This window comes from Chlamydotis macqueenii, chromosome 2 (assembly GCF_036417535.1).
Source record: "Chlamydotis macqueenii isolate bChlMac1 chromosome 2, bChlMac1.mat, whole genome shotgun sequence".
NCBI lineage: Eukaryota > Metazoa > Chordata > Aves > Otidiformes > Otididae > Chlamydotis > Chlamydotis macqueenii.
The window spans coordinates 47,174,068-47,191,454 of record NC_141557.1 but is presented as its reverse complement, the minus strand read 5'-3'; the positions used below and the strand labels follow the sequence as shown (position 1 = coordinate 47,191,454).

General features: G+C 36.1%; 1 protein-coding gene across 1 annotated transcript in view; it reads left to right on the top strand.

The window, feature by feature from the left end:
• Positions 1-17,387, top strand: part of KIF15 (kinesin family member 15) — a 39,129-nt gene that overhangs the window by 21,502 nt on the left and 240 nt on the right. Inside the window, exons 20-34 of the mRNA XM_086741630.1 lie at positions 238-403; positions 1,828-1,978; positions 2,991-3,076; positions 3,510-3,585; positions 3,861-3,947; positions 5,135-5,239; positions 6,101-6,223; positions 7,698-7,844; positions 8,819-8,923; positions 9,216-9,380; positions 10,964-11,070; positions 13,639-13,711; positions 14,310-14,347; positions 16,541-16,706; positions 17,115-17,246. Coding sequence (XP_086597756.1) covers positions 238-403; positions 1,828-1,978; positions 2,991-3,076; positions 3,510-3,585; positions 3,861-3,947; positions 5,135-5,239; positions 6,101-6,223; positions 7,698-7,844; positions 8,819-8,923; positions 9,216-9,380; positions 10,964-11,070; positions 13,639-13,711; positions 14,310-14,347; positions 16,541-16,706; positions 17,115-17,246 — 1,727 coding nt within the window. The remainder of the gene's footprint in view (positions 1-237; positions 404-1,827; positions 1,979-2,990; positions 3,077-3,509; positions 3,586-3,860; positions 3,948-5,134; positions 5,240-6,100; positions 6,224-7,697; positions 7,845-8,818; positions 8,924-9,215; positions 9,381-10,963; positions 11,071-13,638; positions 13,712-14,309; positions 14,348-16,540; positions 16,707-17,114; positions 17,247-17,387) is intronic.

The following is a 17,387-nucleotide window of genomic DNA, read 5'->3' as shown; positions in this document are numbered from 1 at the left end:
CAGTGATAACGTCTGGAATGTTTTTGATTCTGCCTGTACTATTTAGTTCTTAAAGTCAATGTTTCATTGACCTTTTCCATTACAAATCCCTTTTGTGCGTGACTTTCAAGGTTAATTACACTGAAAATATCTAACATTTTGTGAGACTTTCCCAGGATGTTCTGTAGTGTTACATGTCCTGTATCAAGCACAGTTTTCCAAATAACATGTAAAATATTTGTTTGATTTTTTTGACAGTATTAAAAAGTGAAGTTTATGACTTGCGCATTGTCCTGCAGTCTGCAGACAAGGAGCTGTCTGCTGTAAAACTGGAATATAGTGCCTTTAGGGAAAAGCAAGAGGAAGAAATGAGTCAGCTTTCTGGTAGACATATGGACGTACAGTTCCAGCTGGACAGCGTCAGGTATTTTGGCAGTTTGTTAAAATGCCTTAACTTTCCTTCTGGATGTATCCAGTGATTTAGTTATTTTCTGCGTGTGAACTTGAACTTTACATCTGGTTTTTAAAGTTGTTACTTTGTGTTTATGTCCTTTGCTTATTTTGTTCTCAATTCTTTCCATGCCTCTTTCAGAGCCATGAGGGGGAACATGGTGAAATTAGCAGAAAGAAAATATAATGAAGCTTCTTTAATTTTTGTTTACTACAGCATTTTCCCATTAAGTATAATATACCTCTAAGCTTATTCATCTCCAATAATTTAAGTAGCTGAAGAGGCGTAGTTTGTTTGGGAGTTTGTGGGGTCTTTTTATCCAATTTTGTCTTAAAAATTAACTGTTACTTGTCAGTTTGGTCACATGAAGCAGGCAACATAATGATGCTGCTCTAAAAGTACAAGCAGAAAGAAACCATAAAAATAAGCTGAAGCTTGACTATTTAAGCCTGAAAAGCTCACTATGTTGTATGCAATAATTGAGATTATTGGGAGATGAAAATCAGTGAGATTTTTAATCATTAGCACAACTTAGTTATGTTGAGTTTTGTTAGTGGTGGTTTTTGTTTGTTTTATTGGGTTTGAGTTTTGTGGTTTGTGTTTTGATTTGGTTTGGTTTTTTTTCCCCTGGAAAGCTTAACTACACTATTGCACTATAGCAGGTCATGTCTTATCTGAAGTTGTTTTTTGACCGATGCATTGTGGGACTGGGAACCTGTAATTGAAATTAAAAGTTGTGGTTTAATTGATGCCTTCTCTGTTAGCAGAAGTACTGACTTCTTGGAGAGTGTTCTTTCTATAGACTCCATTGATAACATGATTCATAACACTTGTCTAGCAGCTTTTTGACCCCTCTTTGCTTTTCACATTTGTGAAAGATTAAATAAAATAAGTTTTGGGGGCAACAATTTAGAAGGAAATAACCCAGACTTGCCCAGAGTATATACAGGTTTTATATGGGATTAAAAACCCAGATATCAACTAAGCAGATGTAGGTACTCAGGATTATTCTAGCAGTCTTTTGTCCGACAACTGTCTAAAAACAAAAATATTTTTAAAAAATGAGTGAATGCCATTATCAAGACACAGTGACTGAAATTTCTATAGAATTCTGTAAGAAGAAAATTATTTCTAGGGATCAGAAAGAGTATTCTGCCTTCTCTGACAATGCCACTTAAATGTCCTGTGCCCTTCATAAATAAATTTGAGGTTTGAGTTAAAAAAAAAGCAAACCAAAAAAACCAAAACATTTATGTCAGTCACTTATTTCTAAAATAACTGTACTCTGTATATTACCTGAAGATTATAAAATACAATTGATTGGAGTATTTTTATAATGAAACAAACCCTTATATTAATATTGGGAGTTTGTTGGTTTTTGGGGTGTTTTTATTAAGGCTGGAACACGAAAAGATTCTTGAAGAAAAAGCAAGCTTGCAGGATGACTATGACAATCTGCAGGAAGTAGCGAAGTTTGAGACAGATCAACTGAAGCAACAATTGGAGGACAGCAAACACGAAGCAGAAGCAATGAAAACTGAGCTTTGTGTAAGACAATCAAGGCTTTTAAAGGGCTTTATTATATAGTTACTCCTGTTACTAGATTGTTTAATTCCTGTTACTGTATCATCAATAGTAGCTTCTACGGTAATAATAGGTTTCCTAGGTGATCTCATTTTGGAAGAGGTACTCAATCTTTTTTTAAAATTTAGTGCAAGATTTTTGCAACCACAGGCTACAAGAAATATCCACTAGCATGATGAAGTAGTAGGTTTTTTTGACTGAAGGAATTGCTCTGGAAATGTTGAGGGAGATGGGTCAATTAGTAAAGGAATAAGAAACTGCTTTGGAAAAGAATCCTGTCGTCGAAATGCTGGTGACCTTTCATCTCAGTGCCAGCTAAGACTAGCTTATTCTATCTTTACAAAGTAGTTTCGTAAAAAAATTCATAGTGGATGTGATCTTGTTAAAATGACCTGTGCCTTTTTGTGGTGGATCACTTGTCCTGCAATTTAGTTGATGCTGTCCTTGAAAGCCTGTCAGACTGCAGTGACTGCAAAACAGCAGTGAGGTTGCTCAAGGGCTTTTGCAAATGATTTTGCCTGCTTTTCTGCAGTGTGCATTGTGCCTGCTCAGCAAGTTTGCTGTAAGTTTTCCATTTTAGTGTTTAAAGGAATACTGACAGATGGAAAATAATAATTTTTAATTCCCTATAGTCTAATATCTTGAACTGCTAGTTAGAATGTGAAACATCCCCCCCAGATTAATCTACAGTGGAAAATTCTAATTTCTCCCTTTAGAGGCTTGGATATTGAGGAACATTATAGCTCTATGAAATCATTATCAATGGCAGGTGAAAAGAGCTGATTGCTTAATATAAATAAGAGTTTACCTTTGAACTTGTCCATGACAAAGCTGAAGATCTTTGTTTCTATTTAAGGTTTTGTGGGTTTTATTTTCAGTCATCTTAAGAGTTTGTTTAGATTTTTATTTTGGTTTAAATTTTTACAAAGACTTTATATTGTAACTTGCTATAGCAACATACATTTTGATATTCTAGAACCTTTTGAAACTCCTGAAAACAGAAAAAGAACATAATGAAAAACTAACATTACAATTACAAGAAGACAAAGAAAATAATTCAAAGTAAGTTTTAATTAGTAGTGGGGTTTACTTTCATCTGACTTAATTGGTTTTGTCCTACGCTAAGTTTTGTATTCAGATGAGGATCCTGTTTGTAGAGGGGTTTTTCCCCAGCTGGGTGGAGATAATTACATAATGGGCTTTTTTATTTTATCCAGCTTGGAACAACACTTCCTTTTCGTGTCTTCAATTAACATGACAAATGTAATTTCATGTCAAGTGTAGTTCTTCATGTCAGAGATAAAGTTTGACTACTGATAGCAGCATATAGCTAGTAACTAAACTATTAGTCTACTGTATAGCATTGAGAACGTGATAGTTAAAGAACTCTTCAAAAAATTAAGTGCAAGTAAGAATAAATGTATATGACTTCATTCTTGTTAAACCCTTCTTATGTTCTCATTATAGTTCTCACTAGAAATGTTTCATTCTCCAGGGAGCTCTTGAAAGTACTTGATAAAGCAAAGGTGGAGAAACAATCCTCTGAAATGGTGACACAGTGCGAGCAGCAGGTACAACAGCAGTACTGAATAACTAAGTTGTGTGTTCATGGATTTCCTTGTGCATTAATAGCAATTTTATTGGTGAACTGACTGTTCTATAGATTACCAGCAAAATAAATGTAGAGTTCTCAAGTTTCAGATTGCTTTGTTAAGCTACCGCTTAATTTTTCTGGTAAGGTAAACAGCTTAGTTCCTTTTTTTTTTTTTTTTTTATAGCTTTGTGCTTTACAAAACATAGTTCAAAAGTAATTAAGTCTCTCCTTCAAGATTATTATTTCTTCTAGGAAGAAAAACTGCAGAAATTGGAACAGGAGCTGGCTGCCGCTGAAGAGTTTATTGTTTCTTTGAAGAAGACAAATGATGCAGATAAGGTTTGAGCTTGTTTCTGTTACTGGTACCCAGTTTTGCAGGTAACTGTTCTGTAGCAGAGTTGAAAGTCCAGAGCCTTTCTATGATACTTAGTAATTCTGTGATTCTAGGCAATCCTGGCTGTATATAGAATCATAGAATGGTTTGGGTTGGAAGGGACCATTAAAGGTCATCTAATCCAACCCCCCTGCAAGAAGCAGGGACATCTCCAACCAGATCAGATTGCTCAGCGCCCCGTCCAACCTGGCCTTGAATGTTTCCAGGGATGGGGCATCTAACACCTCTCTGGACAACCTGTTCCCGTGTTCTACCCACCTCATTGTAAAGAATTTTTTCCTAATATCTAACCTGAATCTATATATCTATGTAAAATAAATCCTATCTTTTACTAGCATGGAGTTTGCAGGATAGTATGCATTCAGAGAAAACACCAAGATAACTGAAGGTTAAACAAAAAAAAAAAAAAAAAAAGGGTAAAGCTGTCTACTAGACAAAACATTCTATGCCTAAATGATGCATAATTCCCCTGATAATTAATAGGGCCTTCCAGTCAGTGCCATGTTGTAACAGGCTAATAGAAAAAGTAAGAAAGGTGATGTAAGAATGTGACTGTAGGTATGTTTAATAAACTTGAAGCACTTTTACATGAAAATACTCCTCCTGTGTTCTGAAAGCTTAAATAGTAATGGTTCCCATAGTATAAGCATGTATGCTGTATGTAAAACACTCATCAAAAAATCAGTGTGTTTACTGTCCAGCATGATGCATTGATAAGGCTTGTTTTTTCCATGCTGAAACCAAAAATTTGACATGTATAAGGTCAGAAGAATCTGGTATTGTCAATGGAGTGGTGTTTCTTGAACGTGCCTTTTTCCATTACAAACAAATATAACCTTAAACTATAGTACTTCTGTTCTCCTATTAGAAAGCCTGAGACTAAATCAGAGGGCTAATCTTCTTTTCTAATGAACAATGAACACAGCAGGTTATTTAATTCCTTATGTAAGAAAAAAAGCCAATGATTTAATAACAAATCGCCTGTTACTCCTTTACATATTGAGGCCTCATTTTCAAATGGTTGTTGAAATTTGGGATTGACAAATTATACACCAAAGAAAGTCCAGTAATAAAATATACATAATACATATATATATAATGTATCAAGATTAACTTTTTTTTTATGTTGCAGGAAGTTGTAACTGACTTGATGAGACAGATCCAGGAGCTGAGGTCTTCAATTAATCATAAAACTGAATCCATAGATGGGCTGACAAGAGAGCTCGAGGATATAAATGTATGTTCTGTCATTTTGAAGGACATGGTATAGTTTCTCAGAAATGGAAGACAATGACATTTCTTATCATGGGTCTCAAACAGCGTAACTTGCTGTAGCGTTTCAGAAGGAAACTTCTTTGTTTTGACATGTTGAAATCTTCTGAACATTTTATGCCTAAGGCTGTCTTGAAAACTGAACTCTTTCCACATGGTGGGTAAAGAGCAATGTCTCTGAAGGGACCTATTCACATCCTGTAAACTACACTCAGCTGACAGTCACATTTAGATTTTCTCAGAAATTGGCAATTTAAGGCCTCAACAATTGAAGCTGAATTGTAAATTAATTTCTGAGGGAGTGAATTTTTATGTTCCTGATATTACTATGTTCTACATCTGAAAACAAAGAACTAAAACTGTATTTGAATAACTCTGAATAAATATGAGGCATCCTCTTTATGAAAATAAGTCTGATTTGCAAACTGATAGACCAACCCACAGAATGCTTTAGATACTGTATAGGTATGAACTATGAATTCAAAAGGTCCTACAGACAAAATGTTGATGAGGCAGAGTTTTACATATGGTTATCTGCTTTTTTTAAAGAATAGTTTTAGTGGTTAATATATATTGTGCTGGCTAATACATATTAATTAATATTTTTCCATTGTTCTGATAATTCATTTCTAATAACGTAGCTTGTAAAATTTAGCAAGTAGGATATATCAGAATAGATTGTTGTCACTGACATTGAGACTTTAAACATCTGTCGTTGTCATGATAAGATTTGTGATATACCTTTATTTGTATTCTGTTTGCCAACTTTCTTTGATAATGTGTTTTTCAGAAAATATTCTAAAATTTAATTTAATCCTTTTCATAGTGCAAGTATAATCTTGCTCTGGCTGCAAAAGAAGAAAGCAAAAGAATCATAGAGGATCAGGAAAAGAAGATTGAAGAACTGAGGGAAGCTTTGGAGAGAAGACAAATAGCTGACAACATTGAGGTAAAAACATTAATATTGGTATATTATGATTATTTGGTCAACAGACCAATTGGATGTGATTTTGCTTAAAATAATTGTGTAAAACTTAACCTCATTTTAGTTCAAGCTAAAGCTAGTTAAGCTGTTCTTAAAGGAATTTTTCATGGGATACCTGACACATTCTGTTAAATTATCACATTAGTTGACGTAAACATTTGATAAGCTACTTCACAAAAACCTGTGCTAACAGCCTGGTTTAATTTTGTTAAGGCCACTAAGGAGTCATCAGCTGAATTTAATGGCAACATTAGATGATGCAGCTGAAAAATTAAACTAGGTAGAAGAATACATTATGTTTAATATTATCTCTTCCCCCACTACTACTATATTCAGTAACATCTTTTCTTTACTCATAATTTTAACTAAAAGCTCCACCTGCTGGAAACAGATCTAGGATGCATGGTTAATTCAGCGGCAGATTTGCTTTTTAAAAATTTATCTTTCTTTTTTAACTTTTTCTTTGCTGTTACTGCTCTCACCATTATTTTAGTGAACATATCCATCAGTCAAAACCACCAGTCTATCCTTACAGGTAATTTCTGCAAGATCATCTGTCATATTACATATGTTTATTCCAATCACATAGCACCAATAAAGTCTTCGAGTAGCGTTTGCTTCCCAAAAACCATTCTTAAGTAGATTTCTGCTATGTTTAATAGACAGAATATCTTCATTAATAATCATAACTAAATTTGATATTCTGGAATCCTAAACTGAGTTGCCTGCCAAGTGGATCACTTTCTGGTTTTGTTGTTTGTTTGTTTTCAGGCTTTTTTTTAATTGATATAATAATTCTTATTACATTGTTATCCTTGGGTGCATCTGGCTCCTGATAAAACCACAGTGTTTCTCCTTCTTTAACTCTGTACATCAGTTACTAGTTTCCTTCACACTTTCTAGACTGGACAAGAACTAATCCAAGGTGGCATTTAAAATACTAAGTACTGTTTCTCCTTCTAGGCTAACACACCTTGTGTAGGTATCAGGCTGGGAGTCTACATCCTAGAATAAATCCAGAGGTATCTACAGAATAGCAGTGCACTAAAAAAGCTCTAATCACTAATTCAGCATGGATTAAAATCTACACATTCTTTTATCGTTTCTTATTTAAAGAATTGTATCTCTTTTTAAGTATACATTATACTTTAAAAGAGTGGTTGATTCTAAATATTTCCCACAAATATCTAACTGCAACTATACTGTAGAAAAGTTCTCACTTTTGTTCTGCAACCAAGACAATGGACATGAAAAACATGCTAAAATTAAGAAATTTATAGATAAATGCTTGCTACAATTCATGGTGAAAAAGTGGAGGGAAAAGAGATGCTTGTAGCTGTTAGCAGTCTTAGCAACAATGACAAAACATCTTGAAACAACTGCTTTAGATTAGTAACTTTAACATTTATTTCTTTACTTGTCCAATGACTTAAAATAGAGAGACCTTCTGTGTGAAGACTTGCATCATACCACTGATCAGCTGATGAGACTGACAGAGGTCTCTAAGAAACATGATTCATTGCTTCAGTGTGCACAGGAAGACATAGCGAAGAAAGAAGCTGTAATCCAGGAACTCAGAGAACAGGTAAAACCATTAATTTCTTCTTCTCCTTGGGAGGGAGCTGTGGTTAACTGTAGATTACGGAAAAGGTTTTACTTGTCATTTTAGAGCATCTTGTGTGCAGCACTCTTGAAGTGCAATGCTTCTTTCTGTAAAAGCAAAGTAGTAGTTTAAAGTCTTCTGCACAAAGGTTAGGTAACTTGTGAAACATTGGAAACGGTGTCTAGAGATCATGAAAATGTTTACTCTGAAGGCAAAGTAAAATCATCAGTACCTATAATAACAGCAACCTGAGGTTATAAGCAGTGTAACCTAGAGGATTAAGTTTTCCTCTATTTAACACTTATCCACAAACTATATAATTATGTAATGGAGGTAATTGTTGAGCTCTATGAATTTTGCAGTCTGAGTGTGATTTGGAGGTTTTGAAGACTAAATAGCTACATTAAGACTTTATCCAAATTTTAGCTTTAGTTGTCACAGCTGTTGTAGTGCTAAGTAATATATTTGTGTTGGCAAAACTCTAGTAAGGATAAGTTATTTTGGAAAGAAGAGTCCTTTTGTCATGTTAGCATATTCTCTTTGAGGAAACTGATTAAATCTATACCAGTAAAATCTTAGTTTGTATCAAACCATATTTTGACTCATAATGTTTGCCAACAAAGCTGGTAATAGTTTTTCTGTGCTAGGAAGCACTTTGAAAGGTAGATTGTATTAGCAAGGCAAAAAAATCAAATACAAACAACAGGAACAAAATTCAGGTTAATTACATGGTATATAACGTATATATGCTTTCAAAAAATGCCTGTTACATACAACTATTGAATGATTAACAGTTATTAGGTAGATATAAAAAAAAACAATTACAAAAGTGAAGTCCAAGGTAATCTAAAATAATTTGTGGTGTACTTAAGCTTGCTCAAAATAGAGATCTGGCTGCTGTTTAATGTTTTGTCTGTATTATGAGCGAATTTAATTCTAACTGGGGTTTCTAATAGTTGGACAAAATGACAGAAGAAATGGAGAAGAGGAAGAATGAATATGAACTAAAAATGAAACAAATAGATTGCTTTGTGGACTCATCTTCAGTAACATTTCCTCAGGTATGGCATTTGTGAGAGAAAAATTTTCATTGTAATGACTTAAAACTCACTGAAAAAATCAAGACTAATAAACTTTACAGCATGGCTTCAGACTGGGACCAGAAATGACAATGTATCGAAAATGGTCAAATCCCATTCACCGTGTTTGTAACTTAAATGTATTATTGATTATTTGACTGCCAGGAAATTATTAATGTATGTCTCCAATTAAGTATTAAAACATGTAACCAATACATAGGGGAAACAGTTCTTTACTAATAGTTTGTGGGTTTTATTTCTTTTAACTTGCCAGTGTCCAAAAACTCCCCCTAATTTTGATGTGAATTTGGCAAAGCTCTTGGAAACTCATGAGCAAGAAATAGCTGATCGGAGGGCTTCTGCAATAAATCTGGAGCACCTTGTACATGAACTGAATGAAGAACGAAGAGCTAAAAATGATGAAATTCTGAGGCTGAAGGTACTATGAGTTAATCTCTACAGGCATTATTTCAGGTTAAATTAAGACAGAATACAGAGTTCAGATTTTTAATGAGCTCTACTTAGTAGTCTGTCCATTAAAGCAGGAAGGGCAGTTCTTGGTCTTCTCTTTACCTAGGCTGGTAACTGTCGTAGTTCAGCCCTGATCGGGACCAGACTACGCAGTCTCTCTCTCACTCCCCCCACCCTCCGAGAGAACAGGGAGAGAAAATATAAGGAAAAACGGCTCGAGGTTTGAGATAAGGACAGGGAGAAATCCTTAAAGTTACCGTCACGGGCAAAACAGACTCGACTTGGGGATAATGATTAATTTATTACTACAAACAGCAGGAGAATGAGACAGAGAACAAGATAACCTCCATCCACCCCTCCCTCTTCCCAAGCTTAACATTATCTCTACTACCTTCCCCCCCCGCAAGCTGCACAGGGGGGAAGAGGGAATGGGGGTTGCAGTCAGTTCATCATACGTTGTTTCACGCCGCTGCTTCATGGTTGGGGGAAGAACTCCTCACATTCCTCCCCTGCTCCATCGTGGGGTCCCTCCCATGGGCCACAGTCCTTTGTGGAACTGCTCCGGCATGGGTCATCTCTTCCACGGGTGCAGTCCCTCCAGAACAGCTGTCCCAGCCTTCAGGCATCCACCTCCCCCGGTACAGGGTCCTTCATGGGCTCCAAGTGGATCTCTGCTCCTCCGTGGACCTCCATGGGCTGCAGGGGGACAACCTGCTCCACCATGGTCGTCACCACAGGCTGCAGGGGAATCTTGGCCAGGAGCCGCATTACTCCTCCCCCTCCTTCTGAACTGACCTTGGCGTCTGCAGCCGTTCCTCACAACAGGCTGGTAGATGTCTCTCAGGATCTTTTTTACATCTTATTCACTTCTCATCTCCTTTCCACTTCTTGCAGCTGGGCCGGACCGAGTTGGGCCCAATCGGCTGCCTGGCGAGAGGCCACAGGGTGAGGCTTGCAAGGCCCATGAGGCCTGCGCCTCCCCCTCTGCGCCTCTGCCCCCACTCAGCTTCTTCACATCTTCTCTTCTCTCTTTTTTTTTTTTTTTTTTTTTCTGTTTTCCCCTTCTTAAATACGTTATCGCAGAGGCGTTATCACGAGACATTCTGTTACCAATCGGCTCGGCCTTGGCCAGCAGCAGGTCCGCCCTAGGCCTGGCCGAGTCCACTGAACAAAGGGGAGCGACTTCTAGCAGTTTCCTACAGAAGCTACCACCTTAAGCCCCCCCCCACTAACAAAACCACGACAGTAACAAATGGTGACACCTTGTTTGATATGTCCATATATCGTTTTCCCAGGGACTGAATGGGTTTGTGTTCATTAATATCAAATGGTAACAGCATTTTTGCTGTTTAAAACTGTTCTGACTTCTGAATCAAGTTTCTAATGAAACTATAAATGGAAGGGTGATGCAGATCTTTGCCAGAGATCTGTACTTGTTTTCTAATAAATAGTTTTGTCTTCTGTTTTACCGAAGAACATATTCAACTGGAAAGGAAAACAGGATTTGCAATTTGGTTCTCAGATAAAATGTTTCCAATTTAATTTGCTTAGGAACAATTAAATGAGTTGGAGAACTTGCGTCTGGAAATGCAGATATTGGTGGAGAACAACAGGAATTTACAGAGCCTTGTAGAAGCTCAGAGACTAAGCAAGAACAGGTAAAGTAAAATAAAAAAGAAAAAAACTGTTGTAGCTTGAAGTGATTACACAAGATAAATTTACAGGTTTTATTTGAAATACAATCTTACATATTGTTTGTACAATTAGAGAATGACTCACCTTTTCTATGAAAATTCTTTACTGACTTGTAAACTTTATTGCCTTTAAATCACAAATCCTTAAAAACAGCAAAGTTTTATAAAGGAAATGGAAATAGAATTTAAAATAACTACATGCATAGCCATTTCTGTTTATTATATATTGCCATAGCACTTGTGCAGTTATGGATTCAGTAGATAGGAAATGTCCAAATGAATTTAACAGAAGTTTTAACATGGACACAAATGGAACCAGTTCTCCATCTTGTATTTTTGAGGGTAAGGAATGAACTTCCTCTGAAAAGGTGGTACGCTGTTGTGTACCTCAGATTGGAGATATCCTGAGGCTTGGTTCAAACTGTAATCTGTACAGCTTAGTTTTGGACTTTGTTTTGTGGCTTACTTTTTATGTTTTTTCTTTGTTTTCAATTTTGTAAAGAATTAAATAATCGTCTGGTTTACATCTTCGTGAAAAGAACTGGCAGTAAATAATTCTATTGATATTTATTTCATGACAATTCATTTTTAAGGGACAATTTCATAAACAGTAACTTAATGCCAGGTAGGAGTTTAATCTTTTTTTGCCTATTAAATATATCAAAAAATATTTTCCAGAACTTTTATCTCTATTCAATGAAGTATCAGTGTTGCCAGATTTAGAACTGCCTTTTTGGTAAGATAGGTATTAAATTTGCAAAAATAAGTATTCTGATTAGAAGATGCTGTAACTGCAGGTGTCTGCCACTCCAATTTGTCCTTGCATTATATGTATTATACAGTAATCTTCAATTATGAAGGGATTCATTTGTGGAAAATATTCTGTGTACAAGGTGGGATAGATCAGGTCAGATACTGAATGATGATGTTGTCATCTCTAGGGCCTTCTGCTTAGTCTGCAACAGACATTTGAAAGTGGGTTGTGACTTGAAATGAGAATCACAGAAAAAAGAGAAACAAGACGTTATTACTTTGCCGTGGAAAACTGGATTCTGTGGCTTCATTTTTCACGTAGTTTATGGAGTAGGTTACTTGGACCCAATTTTTCACAGAAAAGCATTACTTTTTATGTTCCTCATTTGCCGGATTCCTGACTTGGGACCTTGGGATGTAATTTGGATAAGCATTAACAATTAACTAATTGCTGTTAGTTGATAGGAATTGTGGTTTGAATAGACTGAAGGCTAGCAGTATATATTGCAGGCTCTCTGAAAAATCAAGTTTAGATGCCTCAGGTGGGGATATTCGCAACACACACATGCCTCGTACATTATGGGAGAGGCTGACAGCAGCAGGTAGTAGTTAGATTTTGTGTGGCCCAGTGATAGAGAGCGAGATGATTTGATCATCGGTGTCACACATGACAAAGTAATGGGATGTGAGGGTCTTAGACTACATAGGAGGAAGTTTGGGAATACAAGATGAGACCAAGAGCCTGCTTGCTCTCCTTTGTTATTTAGTGTTAGGACAGGGAAGAGTAAGGTGTGGAGAAAAGGTCGGCCTTCACCTCAGTAACACAAAGCTAGAGCAGACTCAGTACACTGCTTTGGAGCTGGTACAGGCTGACCAGTACTAGAATTTGAAAGGCTCAAGCATAATCAGTGATTCTAAATCTGGAGGTTTTAAAGTTCATGTAAGTATCCACTGAGAATAAGTAAACAAAGTGTGTTGCAGTTTTATCCAACCATTCATAAGTTGGATGAATTTGGGTAGATTTTGGAAGTGGATGATACTCACCCAAAATTTAATAAGGAAAAATATATTATTTTTATTTTAGTTCTCAGAGGTTTGACATTAGACTTTTAAAGCTGGCATTTAATTAACATTAACAGAAAAACCACACACGCATACACACACTTACTCTCTCAGACTGAGGCTATTTATACCAGATATGAAAAATAAATCACCCTAGCTAGGTATGTTGACACAGATTTTTAAGTTACTGAAAACTGAAGTGCTCTCAATGGTCTATTGGTTTGGGGGTTATTTTAATTTTATGGTGTTTGCTTCCTTCCATCCAATGTCATGTTTATTAAAAACTAACAAAATAAAAAATTTCCAAGTATTTTGAATACAAAAATCTGTTACCTTCTTACTTTGGCAAGACCACTGAGCAATGACCTTGTAGGAAGGTGTAGCTTTCTGCAGTCTATATGCCCATAAACATCATGAACTAATAAATCATTTACCTCAATCCTGAAGCTGTCCAATGTACAGTTGCATAGTTATTACATTTTTAATTGTTTTCATTAAAACATTATTTTCTCTTTACTCTAACAAAGGAAAATGTGATGTTCTTGGAATATAAAAGTTTAAACCCTTCCAGAGTTGTTTCACGATGTTCAGTATTCTGAGTACGAAAATGTGTCAAGACAGTTACATGCATTTCCTGGTTTAATCTGGATAAGATGTTGTTTTTACAACTGGTCTCCTCTGTTTGTGATACACTTTCCTCATTTTTGGATTTCCTAGTGATCAGAAACATCCAGATGTTCAGTACCTGAAACAGAAAGAGGAGAAGATTGCTGAAGAACGACTTGCCAAGGTATATTGCTGTTCTCATGACAGTTGCTGTTTCCCCGCTGTGAAGTGTTAACATGTTCTCCTCTATTTTATGGCAGTGAAACAAACACCGATTTCTAGTGAATTCTAACAGACACAGAGCCTGGTACTTATCTCTTAAGGTTTCTGTCTTCGTCTAACACCAATGAACTGGGTGTCAGATTGCACAATGAGGAAATACATATTCAGATCACTAAATCTGACTCATCTCCAGAGAGCTGGAAAGTGAAGATTGTGTCACTTGCTAATGTCAAAGACTCTGCCAAAGGGAAGTTAATATTGCAGCGGAGGTTGCCATGGATCTCCCAGACAGAAGAACTCTGTTAGAGCTCTGCTGTGTATGAATGGGGAGAGATGGTGCTGTGGGTCATTTGTGCTGGCATGAAATTGGAAATACCTGCATATAGTAAAGAGATGAACTTATAATGAATATTAGAGATGTGAGTTACTGGGCAGTAGGATGATTTTGGTAGGATCTGGAATGAGATATGTAACATCAGTTCAGTGATAAATAATTTGTTAGTATGTATACGTGTATATTAAACATTAAGAATGTAACTAATATTTTTGAACTTTTACAGAATAGAGTAATGGAGGAGATGCTGAAGATCAAAGCAGAGTAAGTTTAAATATTATTCATTGAACTGGAGACTTGTATTAAACTTTTTAATACTGAAAAGGTATATTTAAGTAATAAAAGTCCAATATCTGGAACTATAGAAGACGTAGTTTGGAAATGTTTACTCTTCCGCAAGACTCACTGAGTTCTTACTCTTTCTCATCAGTAGGTGGTAGTAGCACATATTACTACATTTTCTAAAAGGGTGGCATTATATCAGGAAAATATTCTGAAATAGGTTTAAAATTATCTGTGCCATAGGGTTTTGAATTCTTCTATATGCAGTAAATTCTAAGCACATTCTTTTTCAAATTAAATTGAAATACTGTTCATTTATTTATTAATATTGTAATTATTTTATAATTTTAAACTTAATTTCATTCTTTGCTATTTTATGGTATTTATTTTTGCACTTCAGCTTGAATAATTAAAATTCTTTATTATTAGAGGATTCCTAGATGGTGTTTGCACTATTGTGCAAGTAGTCCTAGAAATTCAAGTGTTTTGCACCTTGGATGGGTAGTAGTCAAGAAATAAAATACTTAGTAGATAAAAATTAGTTTGAAAATGTCGCCCCTGTTATTCTTTTCCTAATCAGTATTGCTTCAGGTTTCATAGTGGCGGAATCTCCTCATATTTGAGTTAATTACATTTAATGGAATGCTTTCTATGTAATTAACTTATAAAGATGAAGATAATTTTTATGAACATGGTCATTTCAGAAGTAATTCATAACAAATTTTCCAGAAGCCCTAGTCTTGATTAGGGATTCTTTTGCTATTCAGTGCATTGAGTTTTCATACCTGCCTGGTCTTTGAAATAAGCTTTATAGCAGTGTTAGTCACGTACAAAGAGGAGAAAGATTCTTTTGTCATCAACAAAATGTTTTGACAAATGAAGCAAGTGAATACTGTTTTCATATAGTAGGTCTTAAACACAAGGCTTCAGTGAAACAAAAGCAATATTTTCATTTATGCAGTATTTGAATAGACATACAAAATGACTGAAGTTCATATACTCAGCTGCTAAGTTTGATGGCATGGTTTAACATTCTGTGAGCCTGACGGAATTAAAACATATTCAGTAGACAAGACGTCTGTCCAAAGTGGTGGTCCTTCTGTTACCAGGCCAAACAAGCTCAGACGATCTCTGAGCTCTTCAGAGATGTTTCTGAGCAACAAGACTATTGGGGAAAAGCCAGATACAAACAAGGAATTTAAGGGAAACTTGAAGAGCAGTGGAGTTCATCTGGTAAATTTACATGCCCTAGATGAATTTGTAACATTCTTGTAGGTGAAGCCTCTGTTTTCTTTCATGAGTGGACTTGTATGGAAACAGCATACTTACCAAAAAGAAGAGCAACTTGTGGTTTAGCCCTAGTCATCACAGTTTCTTGCTCACCCTCACCCTCCCCAGTGGGATGGGGGAGAGAACTGGGAAGAAAGGAAAACTCATGGGTTGAGATGAAGACAGTTTACTAAAACAGCAAAGGAAAACTACAATAATAACAGAATATAAGGATATTAAAATACACAAAATGAACAATGTAAATTTTCTCACCACCCGATGTCCCAATGACCGATACAGTCTGTCCCAAGCAGCAATCATGGAAACGAAACCAAGCAGCAAGCAAAGGAGGGAAAGGGAGCCAGCAAGGTAGAGGGAACAATGCCAGTGAGAGAGAGGGAAGGAAGATACCCCCTCCCGGCCAACCCCCACTTATATACTGAGCATGATGTTTATGGTGTGGACTACTCTCTTTGGCCAGTTTGGGTCAATTATTCTGTCTGTCTTTCTCCCAGCTTTCTGCATCCGCATATTAGTGAGACCTGGAAAGCTGGACAGTGTCCTTGGTCTTATTAGCAAGAACTCATAACATCAGCGTGTTTATCAACATTCTTCACACACAAAATCCAAAACACACCAGCTACTGAGAGGAAAACTAACTCCATCTCTGCCGAAATCAGGCCACAACTCCAAAATACCAACTAGTTAAGAGATTGTATCAAACTCAAGAGATGTGAAGCAGAATGTAATTTTTCCTTATGTTACCACTGAGTTCTAGGGAAAATAAATTGTCTTTAAAGGAAATTTTTAGAAGAGGCTGCCTACATGTGCAAGGATGACTTACTAATTCAGTTGTATGCCATTTATGTTGGTTTTCAATAGTGTATGATGCTTTTATGTTGGCAGATTAGAAGAGACCAAAAATATCCTCAAAATCAAAGACAATACTTGTCTTGAAATGATGCTGGAGATGGAACGAACAAGAGCTTTGGAGCTGAAAGCATTTAATGAAAAAGAAGAAATCCGATCAAAACTGGAGGAAACGTGTGAAGAGAGAGACAGAATTGGAAAGGTTCTATAACTTCTTTTTTTGTCATTAGAGTAGAATCTTATTCAGCAGACATAGAGCTGTTGCTAATTGGGCAGTATTTTTAATAAATTAGCAATGAAAGACTGCTTCTGGAAATGTTTTGTCTTGCAGTTTAGTTATATTTGTAATGCTCTTTCCTGCGCTGGTGGAAGTCTAGGTACGGAAATCACTGTTGCAATGAATACAAATTAAATGGTGCTTTTGCCCTTTAGAGGGATCTAATGTAGTTCCTCAGGACAAATACGTATTTCCTGAATGAACCAACTCTTGCATCCTATGTTACAACAAACTTAAATGTTAGTATGTTAATAGTTCTGAAGAAGCTATTTCTTCTGAAAAGAGGAGGAGAGGCTATAGTTAAGAGGTACACAATGTATTTATTAATTACAGGAAATGGACTTGCTGAGGAAGCAAGTTGACCTTCTTGCTAAGGAGAACGGAAAATTACTTGGTCATCAAAACCTAAACCAGAAGATTCAGTATCTTGTGAAACTGAAGAAAGATTACACTAAACTTGGTGAGGTAAGTTGCAGAGTAGAATACAGATGAAGCAATGGCCTGAGATAGAAGAGAGGTAAGCTTTGAGAAAGAAAACTAAAATTCTTATCTTCTGTTGGAAAGTAACAGATACCTCTGACTTTATGCAGTTGTGTAGGTCATGGC